At 40.4% G+C, this 12,110-nt stretch overlaps 1 protein-coding gene across 1 annotated transcript; it reads left to right on the top strand.

Moving 5' to 3' along the window:
• Nucleotides 1-3,532: 3,532 nt before the first annotated feature.
• Nucleotides 3,533-12,110, top strand: LOC127386267 (stromelysin-1-like). Its single transcript, XM_051623044.1, has 10 exons — nucleotides 3,533-3,604; nucleotides 4,425-4,666; nucleotides 4,758-4,906; nucleotides 5,931-6,056; nucleotides 6,550-6,711; nucleotides 6,853-7,009; nucleotides 8,042-8,175; nucleotides 9,336-9,495; nucleotides 10,834-10,934; nucleotides 12,010-12,110. The coding sequence occupies exons 1-10, from the start codon at nucleotides 3,590-3,592 to the stop codon at nucleotides 12,108-12,110; spliced, it is 1,347 nt and encodes a 448-aa protein (XP_051479004.1). The 5' UTR covers nucleotides 3,533-3,589.

Raw genomic sequence — 12,110 nt, 5'->3', positions numbered from 1 at the left:
ACTGGTGTTGCCCCAACATCTCCTAGTATCTTTCTCAATAGCTTGCTCTGCATACACAGCCTGTCCTGAAGGAACTTCAGTCCAATGACTTTAGATGGCTCCAGGGTTAGGCAGGGCACTTGTGAGTATTGCTTGTACCTAAATAACAGAGTTAAAGCCCTTTGATTTTATAAGTGCCTACACACTTTGACATCCTAACTAGATACATGTGAAGGCTACCTTCAGAAATCAGGCCTTCAGGCTCTGGTTGTTGGCTGAGACTTGAAAGTGGTTAAAGAGGAACCAAAAAGTGTATTTCAGCAACAGTAAAGCAAGACATTGGTGATGTTTACAGTGACTCACCTTGATCATTATATTAACCTATTTGTCTTAGGTAAGGCAGGCACTGTTTTTTATTCATGAACTCAAGGAAACAACAAAACTAAAATACTCTCTACCTCAAGATATTAAGTAGCTTAAACTACTGGCATCCGAAAAACTAATTACACTTATTTGGATGTGAAGGAGAATCTAGAAGGTGTCCTGTGTTTTGGTCTAACCTGTACCGTAAGTGGAAGACAACACAGCATGGGTTTTACGCAGACAGGGGGGCTGGTAAGATGTGTTAACCATGGATTTCCCATCTGTATTTCTGTTTTGTTAATGTCTTCAACTTCAGCAATGAGAGATCATTAATTTTGGTTTGGGAAAAAGAATTACATTCCTGGCAAATGGTATAAGAACACGTAATTCAGATGGGTTTGGAAAGAGAAGCATTGGAGCTGCCTGTCTAATCTTAGTGGGCAAGAGAAATTTCCTTGTAACCATGATTTTGTTATAACTCATAAATGATTGCTGGAATTAAAGGCCTCTTAGTTACCAGCAGGGAAAATTTGTCCATAAACATAATTTCAACTACTCATCTTCTATGAACATGAACTTTCCCTGGACACTGAAGCTAGGCATATAAAAAAAGATACACACAGAATACCCAGTTACGTCTGAAATTCTTTACTGCCCAAGTGTTTTCCCAGCCCCAATCCTTTCACACAGAAATTCAGGAAAAAATATCATAATGACTCCACTGACAGTTTAATAGGACCCTTAAGGAGTATTAGCCATGCGAGCTTGTAACAGTACAGGCTAGCACAACAAAGCCAGGAGCCAAAGAAACACAGAAATTCTGGGAAGCATCTCCTCCACTGGCACTTCAGCCACATGTAACAGGCACCTCTAGATGCTACAGCCAAACAACGGGCTCCAGGCCTGGACATCTGGCAGTTCACTCATGGGCACTCACTCTGCAGATAGAAGACTGGTCTAGTCCCAATAGCAGCAGCTGTCATAGGTTGCTTTTTGGGAAGGATAATGACTGTATTATTCAGAAGTCTCTGGAGATGTTGTGGCAAGAAACTTCCGTGTTTCCCCTTCCTGGCCTGATTTTCAAGACTGTTGCTGTGGTTGCAGAGGAAATCTGGAAATACATGCCTAATGCTGTTCCCTGTGCCTAGGATTTAAGACCTTCCTGGGTAGGGTTTGTGTACAAAGCAATACACCACTCACAGGGACAGAAAACACTGCCACAAGCAAGGATAAAATGAAGAATTAAGCTGCCAGGAGGCCCTGAATCCTCAGCAGTGGAAAGCAAGGGTGGCCTGTGTGCAAGTGATAACTGGGAACAGGGGGACATCACCATGCTGGACACAGATGGCTATTATATAAAAGCCAGTAGGTCACATACTCATCTCCATCAACAGGATGATATTTCTGAGGCCAGGTTTGTGCAACCAGCTCTGAGGGTTTGCAGCACAGCCAGGAAGGAGGTCAGAAGCTTCCTATGCATGGGCCAGATTTCCCAGGTTTTGGCCAGAGGTCCTATACTGCTGCCAGAGTCCAGCCTGGCCAGGACAATGAAGGCACAAAAGGCAGCAGAATGGGACAGTTTCAAGTTCTGTGTGATGAAGATCTCACCTGTCACAAAACAAAACAACATAAACATGTTCTGTTGAGCCTCTACAAGTTGTTCTTTCACCTTTCTTTACTCTATACTACATTATCCATTAGTCTTTAAACATATAAACTGTGCATTAGCAATAAATCTGCCAAAAAGGAGCAAATTTTAACACGTCTTGCAGTGTTACATGTCTTGGGTACAGCTAGCAGGGGCTATGGCTACAGGAATGAATCCAAGGCAGAAGTTTAACTGCCCAGACCTAGCAGTCACCCATTTCCACCACCATTTCCTGGCCACTAGGTGTGTTGGGCTCTGGGGATCCAAGGCAGTGCTCTTCAGCAGGAAACAATTTCAGCAGGTATCTCAAGGTTACAATTGTTTCTAGCCTCTCTTTTCACAGCTCTATTAGTCTACCAGCTCTGCAAAGCAGGGTTGATTTCGCTGTACATGCAACATCCCACATGCTCTATAGTGCTGCAGGTGTACCTTAAATCCTGTGTCAGCTCCATGCATAAGGGACCCTCAGCCAGAGAAGGTGCTCTCCAATGGCTGCAGACATCTCTTGTCAGGATGCTCAGGAGCTTCACCATCACCATCATCTGCTTTGTCCTCTTTTGTGGCAGTGTGTGAAGGGTGTGATGGTGCATGAACCAAAAGTGGACCAAATACTGGAGTAGACCTGATGTTGAGTCTTGGCAGTTCTTAAGACCAAAAGCAGACATGGAGAACCAAGGATCCTCTCCTCTGAAGGAGAAAACCATCAAAGACTTTGAAACAGAAAACCCCAGTGCTTTTTAAAACCTTATAGTAAGTATAACAGAAGGAGACTGTGAAATAGGAAGTAATTGGGCAATTCTCTGAGAACAGTAGAAACTGCTGAATAAAAGTGGCATGCAAGCACGCTGGCTCATTTATTATAAAGAGCTTAGCTATGGCAAGAAAAGTGTTTTCATGCCCTTGTGGAACTTCCATATTTTCCTGCAGACAGAAGGAAGTTCCATCCAGGTGAGAACTGTATCAAAGAAAGATTGCATAAAGAAAGTATTACTTCAGCAGTTTTGAAGAACTCTACCAATGAAAGACATGGTGGCATTATACAAAACAAACAAACAAACAAAAAACTAGAAAACTTTTTTCTACTTGTAGTCTACAGCCCTGCAACATTCTGTGATTGTTTTTGCCATTAGGTATTTCAACAACCCATTTGAAATCAATAGTAACTTTGAATAGAAAACATTAACGATATATGCTTTACTGTTTTTTGGGACTCAAGCTACATTCAGTAACTAAAAGGTTAATAAGTTTATTAAGAAGAACTGAAGGTCTTTTGCATCCTCATTAATCATATTTCCATGTTGCAAAACCTGCACAAGGGTGGAACCAGATGAAAGAGCACTAATGTATTTTATGATAAAAGCATTGTTTTGCACGTGTTCTGTTGCTAACTAGAAATGGTGAGGATCAGTGAGTCAGGGGTTGGAAAGCTTTATTAAGCAAATATATCCTATAAAGCTGAAGCAAATGTGTGGCAGACTAGAAAGAAGACTTTTTTAACGGCAAGTGAAAATGAGAATGGAGAACTTCCCATTTTTCCTGTTATTATGTGCAACACTTTCTGGGGCTTTTCCTACAGATACAAGGCAGAAGGAAGAAGACATGCAGCTTATCCAGGTGAGGAAGGTAGCCCTCCAGGGAGGAGATCTTCATCAACTGTTGAGAATCCATTGCAGTCTCTGGAACCTGTATTTAGAGGCCAAGGGGCCAGTTCCGCAAATTCCAGTAGAATGAATAATATGATTGAGTATTGCTCAAAATGAAAGGTGTTCCATTCTGTACCATGATTAAAAAGACTGCTTTAATCCTGATTTATTATTGGGCTTTTTTGGGGTTTGTTGTTTGTTCGTTTTTAGAGAATAATTAAAACTAATAGTGCATTCACTTATGTGTTGATTTTACAAATAATTAAACACTTGAGTCAGTCTGTGCTTGATTTGTAGGTCAGGTGGAGATACGGTTATTTATGTGACTTCCAGTATTATGAGACATGACTCTTCATAACATTAAGATGTTATTTTGTCTGAATTTTTAGTGTCAAAAAATGTGGGAAAACGGGATATTACTGCTGAAGTGTTGTTTTCAGTCATATATTTCAAAAGGTTTCTGCACTACCTGTTTTAAAGGACTCTAAGTAACCCTAAAACACAGAGTAAGTGCACACACGTTACCAGGAAATAATACATTTATTAGACAAATGCTAATTTTAAATGTAGTCTGAGTAAACTAGAAAACATGCATAGAGATAATATAATGCAAAAGAGAAAAATATTCATACCCTTTATATTTACTCTATTAGCCCTTCTCCCAAAGAACAGAAAGAAAAGTAACAAAGATACATGTTTGAAGTGGTGTTAGTATAATTTTTATAAGCTTCAAAAGGAAACACCATTGACTGTCCTAAAATGCTTTTTTAATATTTATTTTTTTTCATTAGAAGTATGTGGAAAATTACTATGGTTTTAAGACAGATGATAAATCTTTCATTTGGAAAAGCAATAGTTCAATGATCCAAAAAATAAAAGAAATGCAGGAATTCTTTGGGCTGGAGGTGACGGGGAAACTGGATTCTGGCACTTTGGACCTGGTACAGAAACGCCGCTGTGGATTCCCTGACGTAGCTGGGTTCTCCACCTTTGGAGGAGAGCCAAAGTGGGCAAAACAAGTTCTGACATACAGGTAATTATAGAGCAGCCCTTAATGTAAAGACAGTGTGTTACATAGCTAAAGTTGTAAGAATACAGCTTTTCTTCTGTCTTATATTTTAAAGGATACTAAATTACACACCAGATCTGCATCCAGCAGATGTCAGTGCAGCGATCAAGAAAGCCTTAAATGTTTGGAGCAGTGTGACCCCACTGAAATTCATCAAGAAAGACAGAGGTGATGCAGACATAATGGTCTCCTTTGCAGTCAGAGGTAAAACGCTATGTAACCTTTACGAGTCATTGCCAAGTAGCTGCCTATCCAGAGCAGTGGACCTGAAATGCTGATTATTTCTTGTCATAGATAGTATGTGCAAAGTTCAGTGTCAGGTTGAACAAGCAGATCTTTGGGGGGGGGGGGGGGTGGGTGGGGCGGGGGGGGTGGTGGTGTGTAGAGGCAGATGAACAAAAGGAGGGAGAAAATAAATGTGACAAGCTGCCTGTAGTTCACTGGATTTCTGCCTGGTATCTGATGCCCACTCTGTGCATGGACAACAAAGAGGCTTAGGGTTTGTGGGATATACCCAGGCTGATAGCATGATAGAGTGGGTAGCTCTAGTTACACTCCTGGGATTAGTCATGTGTTTTGTGTGAGCTAAATTAGTTCTAGACAGACCCAAGGCTTGTATTTCTGGCATTGCCCTCAGGGTAGGCTTACCAGCAGAAGTCCATCTTTCATGAACAGCTTTGTAGACATGCTCTCTTTAGTCTCCCACTCATACCCACTCTCAAAACATATCCCAACATATTCCCAAACATACCTACTCATCTAGGTTATGCAGAGTGTGCAGGCTGTGTACCCAACCTGAATGTCCTTAAATCCTTTTCTGGAGCCTACATTCAAGGGCTTACAGTCTTCTCAGGATTTTGCTTCTGCCATCAACACTTACATTACAGGTCAGGTTCAGGTAACAACCTGATGGCTTCTGTCACAGAGTTTATGAACGTTTAACTTAACGAACAAAAAAGGAAATATTTGTCAACATAAACCAAGTTCTCCTCTTCCCTTATGGCAGCAGTATGTAAATGTCCACCCATCTCTTAAGGAAACTAAGATTTAATTCCTAATGCATCAGTTCAAATTTTCCTAATTTTTTCCTGTGAAAAACAGAGCTTTTGGAAAATTTGTGTGGAAGGGGAACTCAAAAGTTTACAAAATCAACAGAACAGAAAGCTCTGTGCATGGCTGAGATCGGTTACCTCCCTAACCCCCAGTGTGTATGGGACTTGATCCTCAGGTCACAATGACTTCAACCCCTTTGATGGCCCAGGAGGCTCTGTTGCTCATGCCTATGCACCTGGCAAAGACTTGGGTGGAGATGCTCACTTCGATGAGGATGAAACCTGGACCAAAAGCACACAGGGTAGGAAATTAAGTTCTCCAAGTGCCTCCTAAAGCAGACCATACATGAAATCAAGAGTGCTGTGTCTGTCTTCTCTCTTCCTTACGAGTTGCTTAAAAATGGGGCTGATTTGAAGGAACACTGGGCAGCTGGTTTCCATAGCTATAAAAAGCCTCTGAGCCCTCTGGTTTAAAAAGCAGCCTCCTTCTTTCCACTCCTTCAACCTGCTTGTCTCTCCCAGCACACTTACATCAGCTGCACAAGTCCAGGATCCTTCCCTCTCATGCTGACTTATTCAGTATTTACAGACTATTTCCTTGTACTCTACTGCAACCATTTCATTTTTTTTTTAATCTCTGACTTGAATTTCATCTCTCACTGAGTTTCCCATAACAGTTTCACTGGGTTAGGCAAGCAGTTCTGAAAGCTTCTCACCTACCTTACATCCTTCAAGTTTTCAGAACAAATGAAAAGACACAGCTCTCTCATTATGTGTTTTGTTTGTTGTTTCCAGGTACAAACCTGTTTTATGTTGCTGCACATGAGTTTGGCCATTCACTAGGACTTTTCCATTCCAAAGACCCCAATGCTCTGATGTACCCAGTTTATAGGAAATTTGACCCTTCAGTATTTCGCCTTCATCAGGATGATATTAATGGCATTCAGCACCTCTATGGTAATTCACAATTATGAATTAATTAGTGTTTATAATTTCAAAGACTTCAGAATACCTTTCAGTAATTTTTGAGTGTTGAATATACTTGAATGATTTGAATGATTTCTCACTTTAATTTCTTCCATAAACTGCTTCTTTCAGGACCACCTTCTAATACCCACAGTAATCAAAGGGAATCTACTGAGATAGAAGACCCAGCTGAGTCAAAAGATCCTGCACTGACAAACACCTGTGGCCCTGATTTAACTTTTGATGCTGTCACTACTTTTCGTGGAGAAATAATGTTCTTCAAAGACAAGTCAGTCAGCTTTCTGAAAGTAAAATAGTTGGGTACAGTTTTTAAACTATGCCCCACTGCATGGGAAAATAGATTTACACAGTTTATCAGCCATTCTAGGCAGGAAGGCAACACAGGGAATCAGGATAAGAGGTGGGAGGCAAAAAAAAAGATGGTGGTGGAGAAATGAGGAGAAATAGGTGTAAGGAGGAAGATTTTGAAACAGGTTGTGCTATGACTAGGATGGGGGAAGATGTCTCTGAAAACATAGTCTGTTTTCACTTTAAGCTGCAAGCAAGTCCTGAGTGTGTGGTATCTGGGAGAGTTCAGCTTTGCAAAAGGCACCACCAGCCCTGGAATTTCATTGCTTTCCTTGCCTTGAGACAGCTGAAGGTTTACCAGTCCTGACACAATACCTGCTTGAAGAACCTCTGCAGTGCTGATTTAATATACTAAAAAAATGAAATTATAATTGATTCCTTACTAAGCTCAATCAAACCAACCCTCTCCAGGGCATGACAGCCCAAAGACTAGAGGAGAAAGGGTAAAAGAACTTATTTTCCTTCTTTTTGTGTGGTAAGACTGTGCTTTTCCTTCTTCAGGCCCTACCAAACATTAATGTTAAAGAGTGGTTTGACCACAGAGTTGGGAGCCCACAAAGCCAGTAAAATGTTAAGTTGCAGAAGATCCTCACACACACACCAGCTGCTTCTCTGTGCTGGTGTTGGTAACCCCAGGCTGGGGTTTCAAGCCCAAAATCTTACCCCATACCAGCCACGTGAGCCGGGTTCTCTTTCTGCGTAAGGGAAAATAACTGTTTTGACTAAACAATTCATCTGAGCTATTTTAGATGTCTGCATCCAGCTGAGAGGAAACCCACCATGGAAATAACTTTCTTTCTCTTGACATTACAAGGAGCTTAGGATGGCTAACTCAGGGTACGTCGCCGAGTTTAGTCAGAAAAATCCTACCCTGGTTGCTGTGATGTGGTTTCATGCATTTGTGTGTGTGAATGCCTGATTTAATTTAAAACCTGTTTTGTACTTCTGCAAGGCATTTTTGGCGCAAGCATCCTGAAGTCAGAACAGTTGATGTTAATTTAATATCTTCGTTCTGGCCACGGCTGCCACCTAGTGTTGATGCTGCATATGAAATTCCCGAAAAAGACGAAACTGTCATTTTTAAAGGTAAAATGTCGTCTTGTCATTTTCCTGCGGTGGCTTTCCAAGTAGCCTTGAGAGTTTGTGTCTGGCTTAATAGACACTTAAGCTTCTTCTATAGGATTTGACGAGACTCGGTTTAGTCCAGTAAGTTGGTGTATTTCAATGACAGAGATAAAAAAAAAATAAAATTATCCAAGATAAGGAACAAGTATCTTATTTTTTAATGTCAATATAGTAAAGCTTCTAACCCAAACTAAATAGAATTGCCTTCTTTTTTTTTGTCAAATTATCTCTTGAATTTAAAATATATTATATATTATATTAAAATATAATACATGCTTCTTGCTACCTTGTGGAAAATTAATGCAAGTATGAAGCAAGACTGAAATTTCAGTTTTCACAAAATGTGGTGTGAAGAGTTATTTCTGCATGGTTTTTGGATTCTAGAACTAGTATCTAGACTGTTTTCAAGTAATCAGTATTTTCTCTCTGCATTTTTGGGACAGCAGTGTGCCCCTGTGGCCAAGCAGGCCAATGGTATCCTGGGGCGCATTTAGAAGAGTGTGTCCAGCAGGTCAAGGGAGGTTCTCCTCCCACTCTACTCTGCCCTGGTGAGACCACACCTGGAATACTGTATCCAGTTCTGGGCTCCCCAGTTCAAGAGAGAGAGGGATCTACTGGAGAGAGTCCGATGGAGAGCTATGAGAATAATTAAGGGACTGGAATATCTCCCCTGTGAAGAAAGGCTGAGAGGGGATCTTATTAATGTCTACAAATATCTGAGGAGTGGGTGTCAAGAGGAAGGGGCCAGTCTATTTTCAGTGGTGCTCAGTAATAGGACAAGGACCAGTGGCTATAAGCTAGAGAACAGGAAGTTCCACCTCAACATGAGGAGAAACTTCTTTATTGTGAGGGTTCCAGAGCACTGGAACAGGCTGCCCAGGGAAGCTGTGGGTTCTCCTCTGGAGACTTTCAAAATGGATGCGTTCCTGTGTGACCTGCCCTAGGTGATATTGCTTTGGCATTGGCAGGGGGGTCAAACTAGATGACCTCTAGAGGTCCCTTCCAATCTCTAACATTCAATGATTCTATGATTCCATCAAAATATTAGCTTTCATGAGAAGGATTGTGTCATTCCTAGAATAAGATTCTGATAACATGTTTTCATGAACTTGTCTTGATAGGGAATGAATTCTGGGTTGTGAGAGGAGATACCATACTTCCTGGATACCCCAAAAAAATCTACACCCTGGGCTTTTTGAAGGATGTTACTAAAATTGATGCTGCTTTTTATAATGGAAATGAGGGGAAAACATATTACTTCATTGCGGACAAATTTTGGAGGTAATATTTCCTGTCTTATTTTCCTAAATAGCTGCAAATATCATCACATGCTCAATATCCTGTCATGATTTAGGATGCATTAGTCACACACTTTTGGTAATCTCTTTCAGTGTCACAACTGGCTATAGAAAAATATTTGGAGGGAAAGTGAAACAGTGCTTTTAGCTTTCTTTGTAACAGTTTTAAATATTTAACTGTGTATTTGTCTGTTTGTTTCTTTGTTTTCAATTAACTGCTTTGGGAAAAAAAAACAACAACAAACCAAACCAACCAAACAAAAACAAAACAAAACAAAAAAAACACCCTGCAGCCCTGCAAGTCAGCTCAGGAAATCAGTCAGAACCTCAATATTTATATCAAAAGATGTTTGTGTGGGGTAAGGAGTATCCCACCCTTTTTCCAGTTACTGTCAGGCAGTTTCATAAAGTTGCTTATAAATGCCATGTACCACAAAGAAGTCTCTGGTCTGTGTGGTTATGATTTCCTCTTTTCAGTCTAGTCCCTACTGCTCAGGTTTGTGTTACAGGATATGTATTTCTGACAACTGAAGTAGGTGCTCCTGTAACAGAAGCAGTAGGTAGCCTGAACTTTCACAGATGAATGACACAACTTCTCACTTAGCTGCCACCACAACGCCCAAGCCATTGTACATACAGAGGTCATCCTGGAATAACTAGTCAGCCACATATTTGTAGTTTAAGCAGATGATCAGACTTCCATGTTTTAGTTCAAACTCACAGCTTGAAGGGTTTCAGCTGAGCAGTTTGTCTGATCACTAAATCTCTTACTGAGCAAAGGTATCAGAAGGAAAATGCTTTCAGAACACTTCTTATTGCATCACTGAGAAATTGACTGCACTTCACAAAAAATACAACAACCTGCTTTAAGTAACTTGAGTAAAATTACTTAAAATATCTTGTAACTTAAGAAAAAAGATCATATTTTTCCTGTTAAGTATTTTTTTTACAGAGAGAGAATGTAAAAGCAATCTTTTTATAATCCTGTAAATCTAACTTAGGTTGGAGATAACATTACCTGTCTGTCCTTAAGTACAGTCTCTTAGAGAAAATATTTAGCAAATTTATGATGATGGTTCAAATATTAGGTATTCTTAGATGTATCTTGAGTTGATATAAACAGAAGCAATTCTTCCACTGCAGTTAATAGAGTAATAATTATTTGTGGCACATCATGTCTGTCCTGACACTACCTAAATGATACTGAAAGTCTTCAATGAGCTTAGTTACCTGTCGATAGGTAGAAGGTATTCAGGACAACCAAATTAATAATGTTGTTTGCAGTTTTCATTGACACCAGGCTGTTTATTCTTTTTTTCAGTTATGATATAAGAAGACAGTCTATGGACAGGAAGCCCATACTGATAAGAGATGTGTTTCCAGGAATTAATGGGAAGATTGATGCTGTTTTTCAACATGAAAGTCAGTAACGGTTTTTAATAAAATCTGTATTAAATGCTCAGGGTCACAGGGCTGAGAGTGCTTCAATAGAGAAAGGCACTTCTACATGCTGCTCACAACCCTCAGGATGACCCACAAGATCCTGAAATACTCACATAACACATCCATGCTTCACTTTACCCCCTTAAAAACAGTGATGATATACCTTTAGTGACAGGCTGAAAATCACTTCACAGATGGAAAGGCCAGCTCCAAGGGATAGATCATTCATGTTGATGTGCAGCTCACACTTTGACAAGCATCAGTCAAGACAGTGACTTCTCAACAACATAAAGTCTATCCACTGTGAGCAAGACTACCACAGCCTGGCCCTCTGACCTGAAATGGCACTGTTCTGAGAATAACAATTGGCACTAGCTTCTCCTGTGTGAGGAAGAATGTTAAGGAGATGCTGGAACAGACCCAAGGGTTCATCCACACTGCCAAGTGTCACAGCTTCCCAGTATTCTCCTGGCTCCTACTATTTTCCTTATCATCAAAACTTACATATATTAATTGCTTCTCAGTAAACCTCTCATCAGCTTCCTCAAAAATTGGCTTTACACATGGTGCTGGGGATCCTTAACTGCAGTCCATAGCAGTGTGAACACAGCTGCCCCAGGCTGGATCCTTCCTTCCATGCATGGTATTTGATGATATTTCATCTCTCAATGTTCACATCTTGCCATGCTCTGTGCACATCCCAAGATCTGTAATTCCTACCCTCAGGTGGCTAGAAGTACACCCTTCTGGAAGGTTTCAACAAAGCCATTGCGTAACAGCAAATATTTTAAATTCTAGAAACACACAAGATAATTTTTTTAGGATCACCTCATGGGATTCATTATGTATATTATGTGTGCATGGCTGGGTTGCTATGGAAGGTCTCCCCATGCCAATGTGCACATTTCTGCAGAGGTTACACCTGGGAGCAGATGCTGTTGAAGCACAAGTGTATCCAAAATTTATTTGCACTTTTTTCAGATGTTGTCAAAGCATACTGATCTATACACCTGAAACAGTGCTGTTAATCAGTTTGTTTTTTTCTTTCCCCTAGATTTCCTCTATTTCTTCTGTGGAAGAAAGCAATTTGAGTTTGACCCTGATAAGAAGAGAGTTACACGTCTCCTAAAGACAAACTTCTGGTTTCCATGTTAA

Source organism: Apus apus, chromosome 1, assembly GCF_020740795.1.
Source record: "Apus apus isolate bApuApu2 chromosome 1, bApuApu2.pri.cur, whole genome shotgun sequence".
In the NCBI taxonomy this organism is placed as follows: domain Eukaryota; kingdom Metazoa; phylum Chordata; class Aves; order Apodiformes; family Apodidae; genus Apus; species Apus apus.
Note: the sequence above shows the minus strand (reverse complement) of the source record. Positions and strands in the feature narration are given on the sequence as shown.

Bases quoted from the DNA above. Each gene is read 5' to 3' on its own strand.
- LOC127386267 (XM_051623044.1), top strand. The intron at 4,907-5,930 runs GTAAAACGCTAT...CTTGATCCTCAG, and splicing joins GGTCTCCTTTGCAGTCAGAG to GTCACAATGACTTCAACCCC. The intron at 9,496-10,833 runs GTAATATTTCCT...TCTTTTTTTCAG, and splicing joins ATTGCGGACAAATTTTGGAG to TTATGATATAAGAAGACAGT.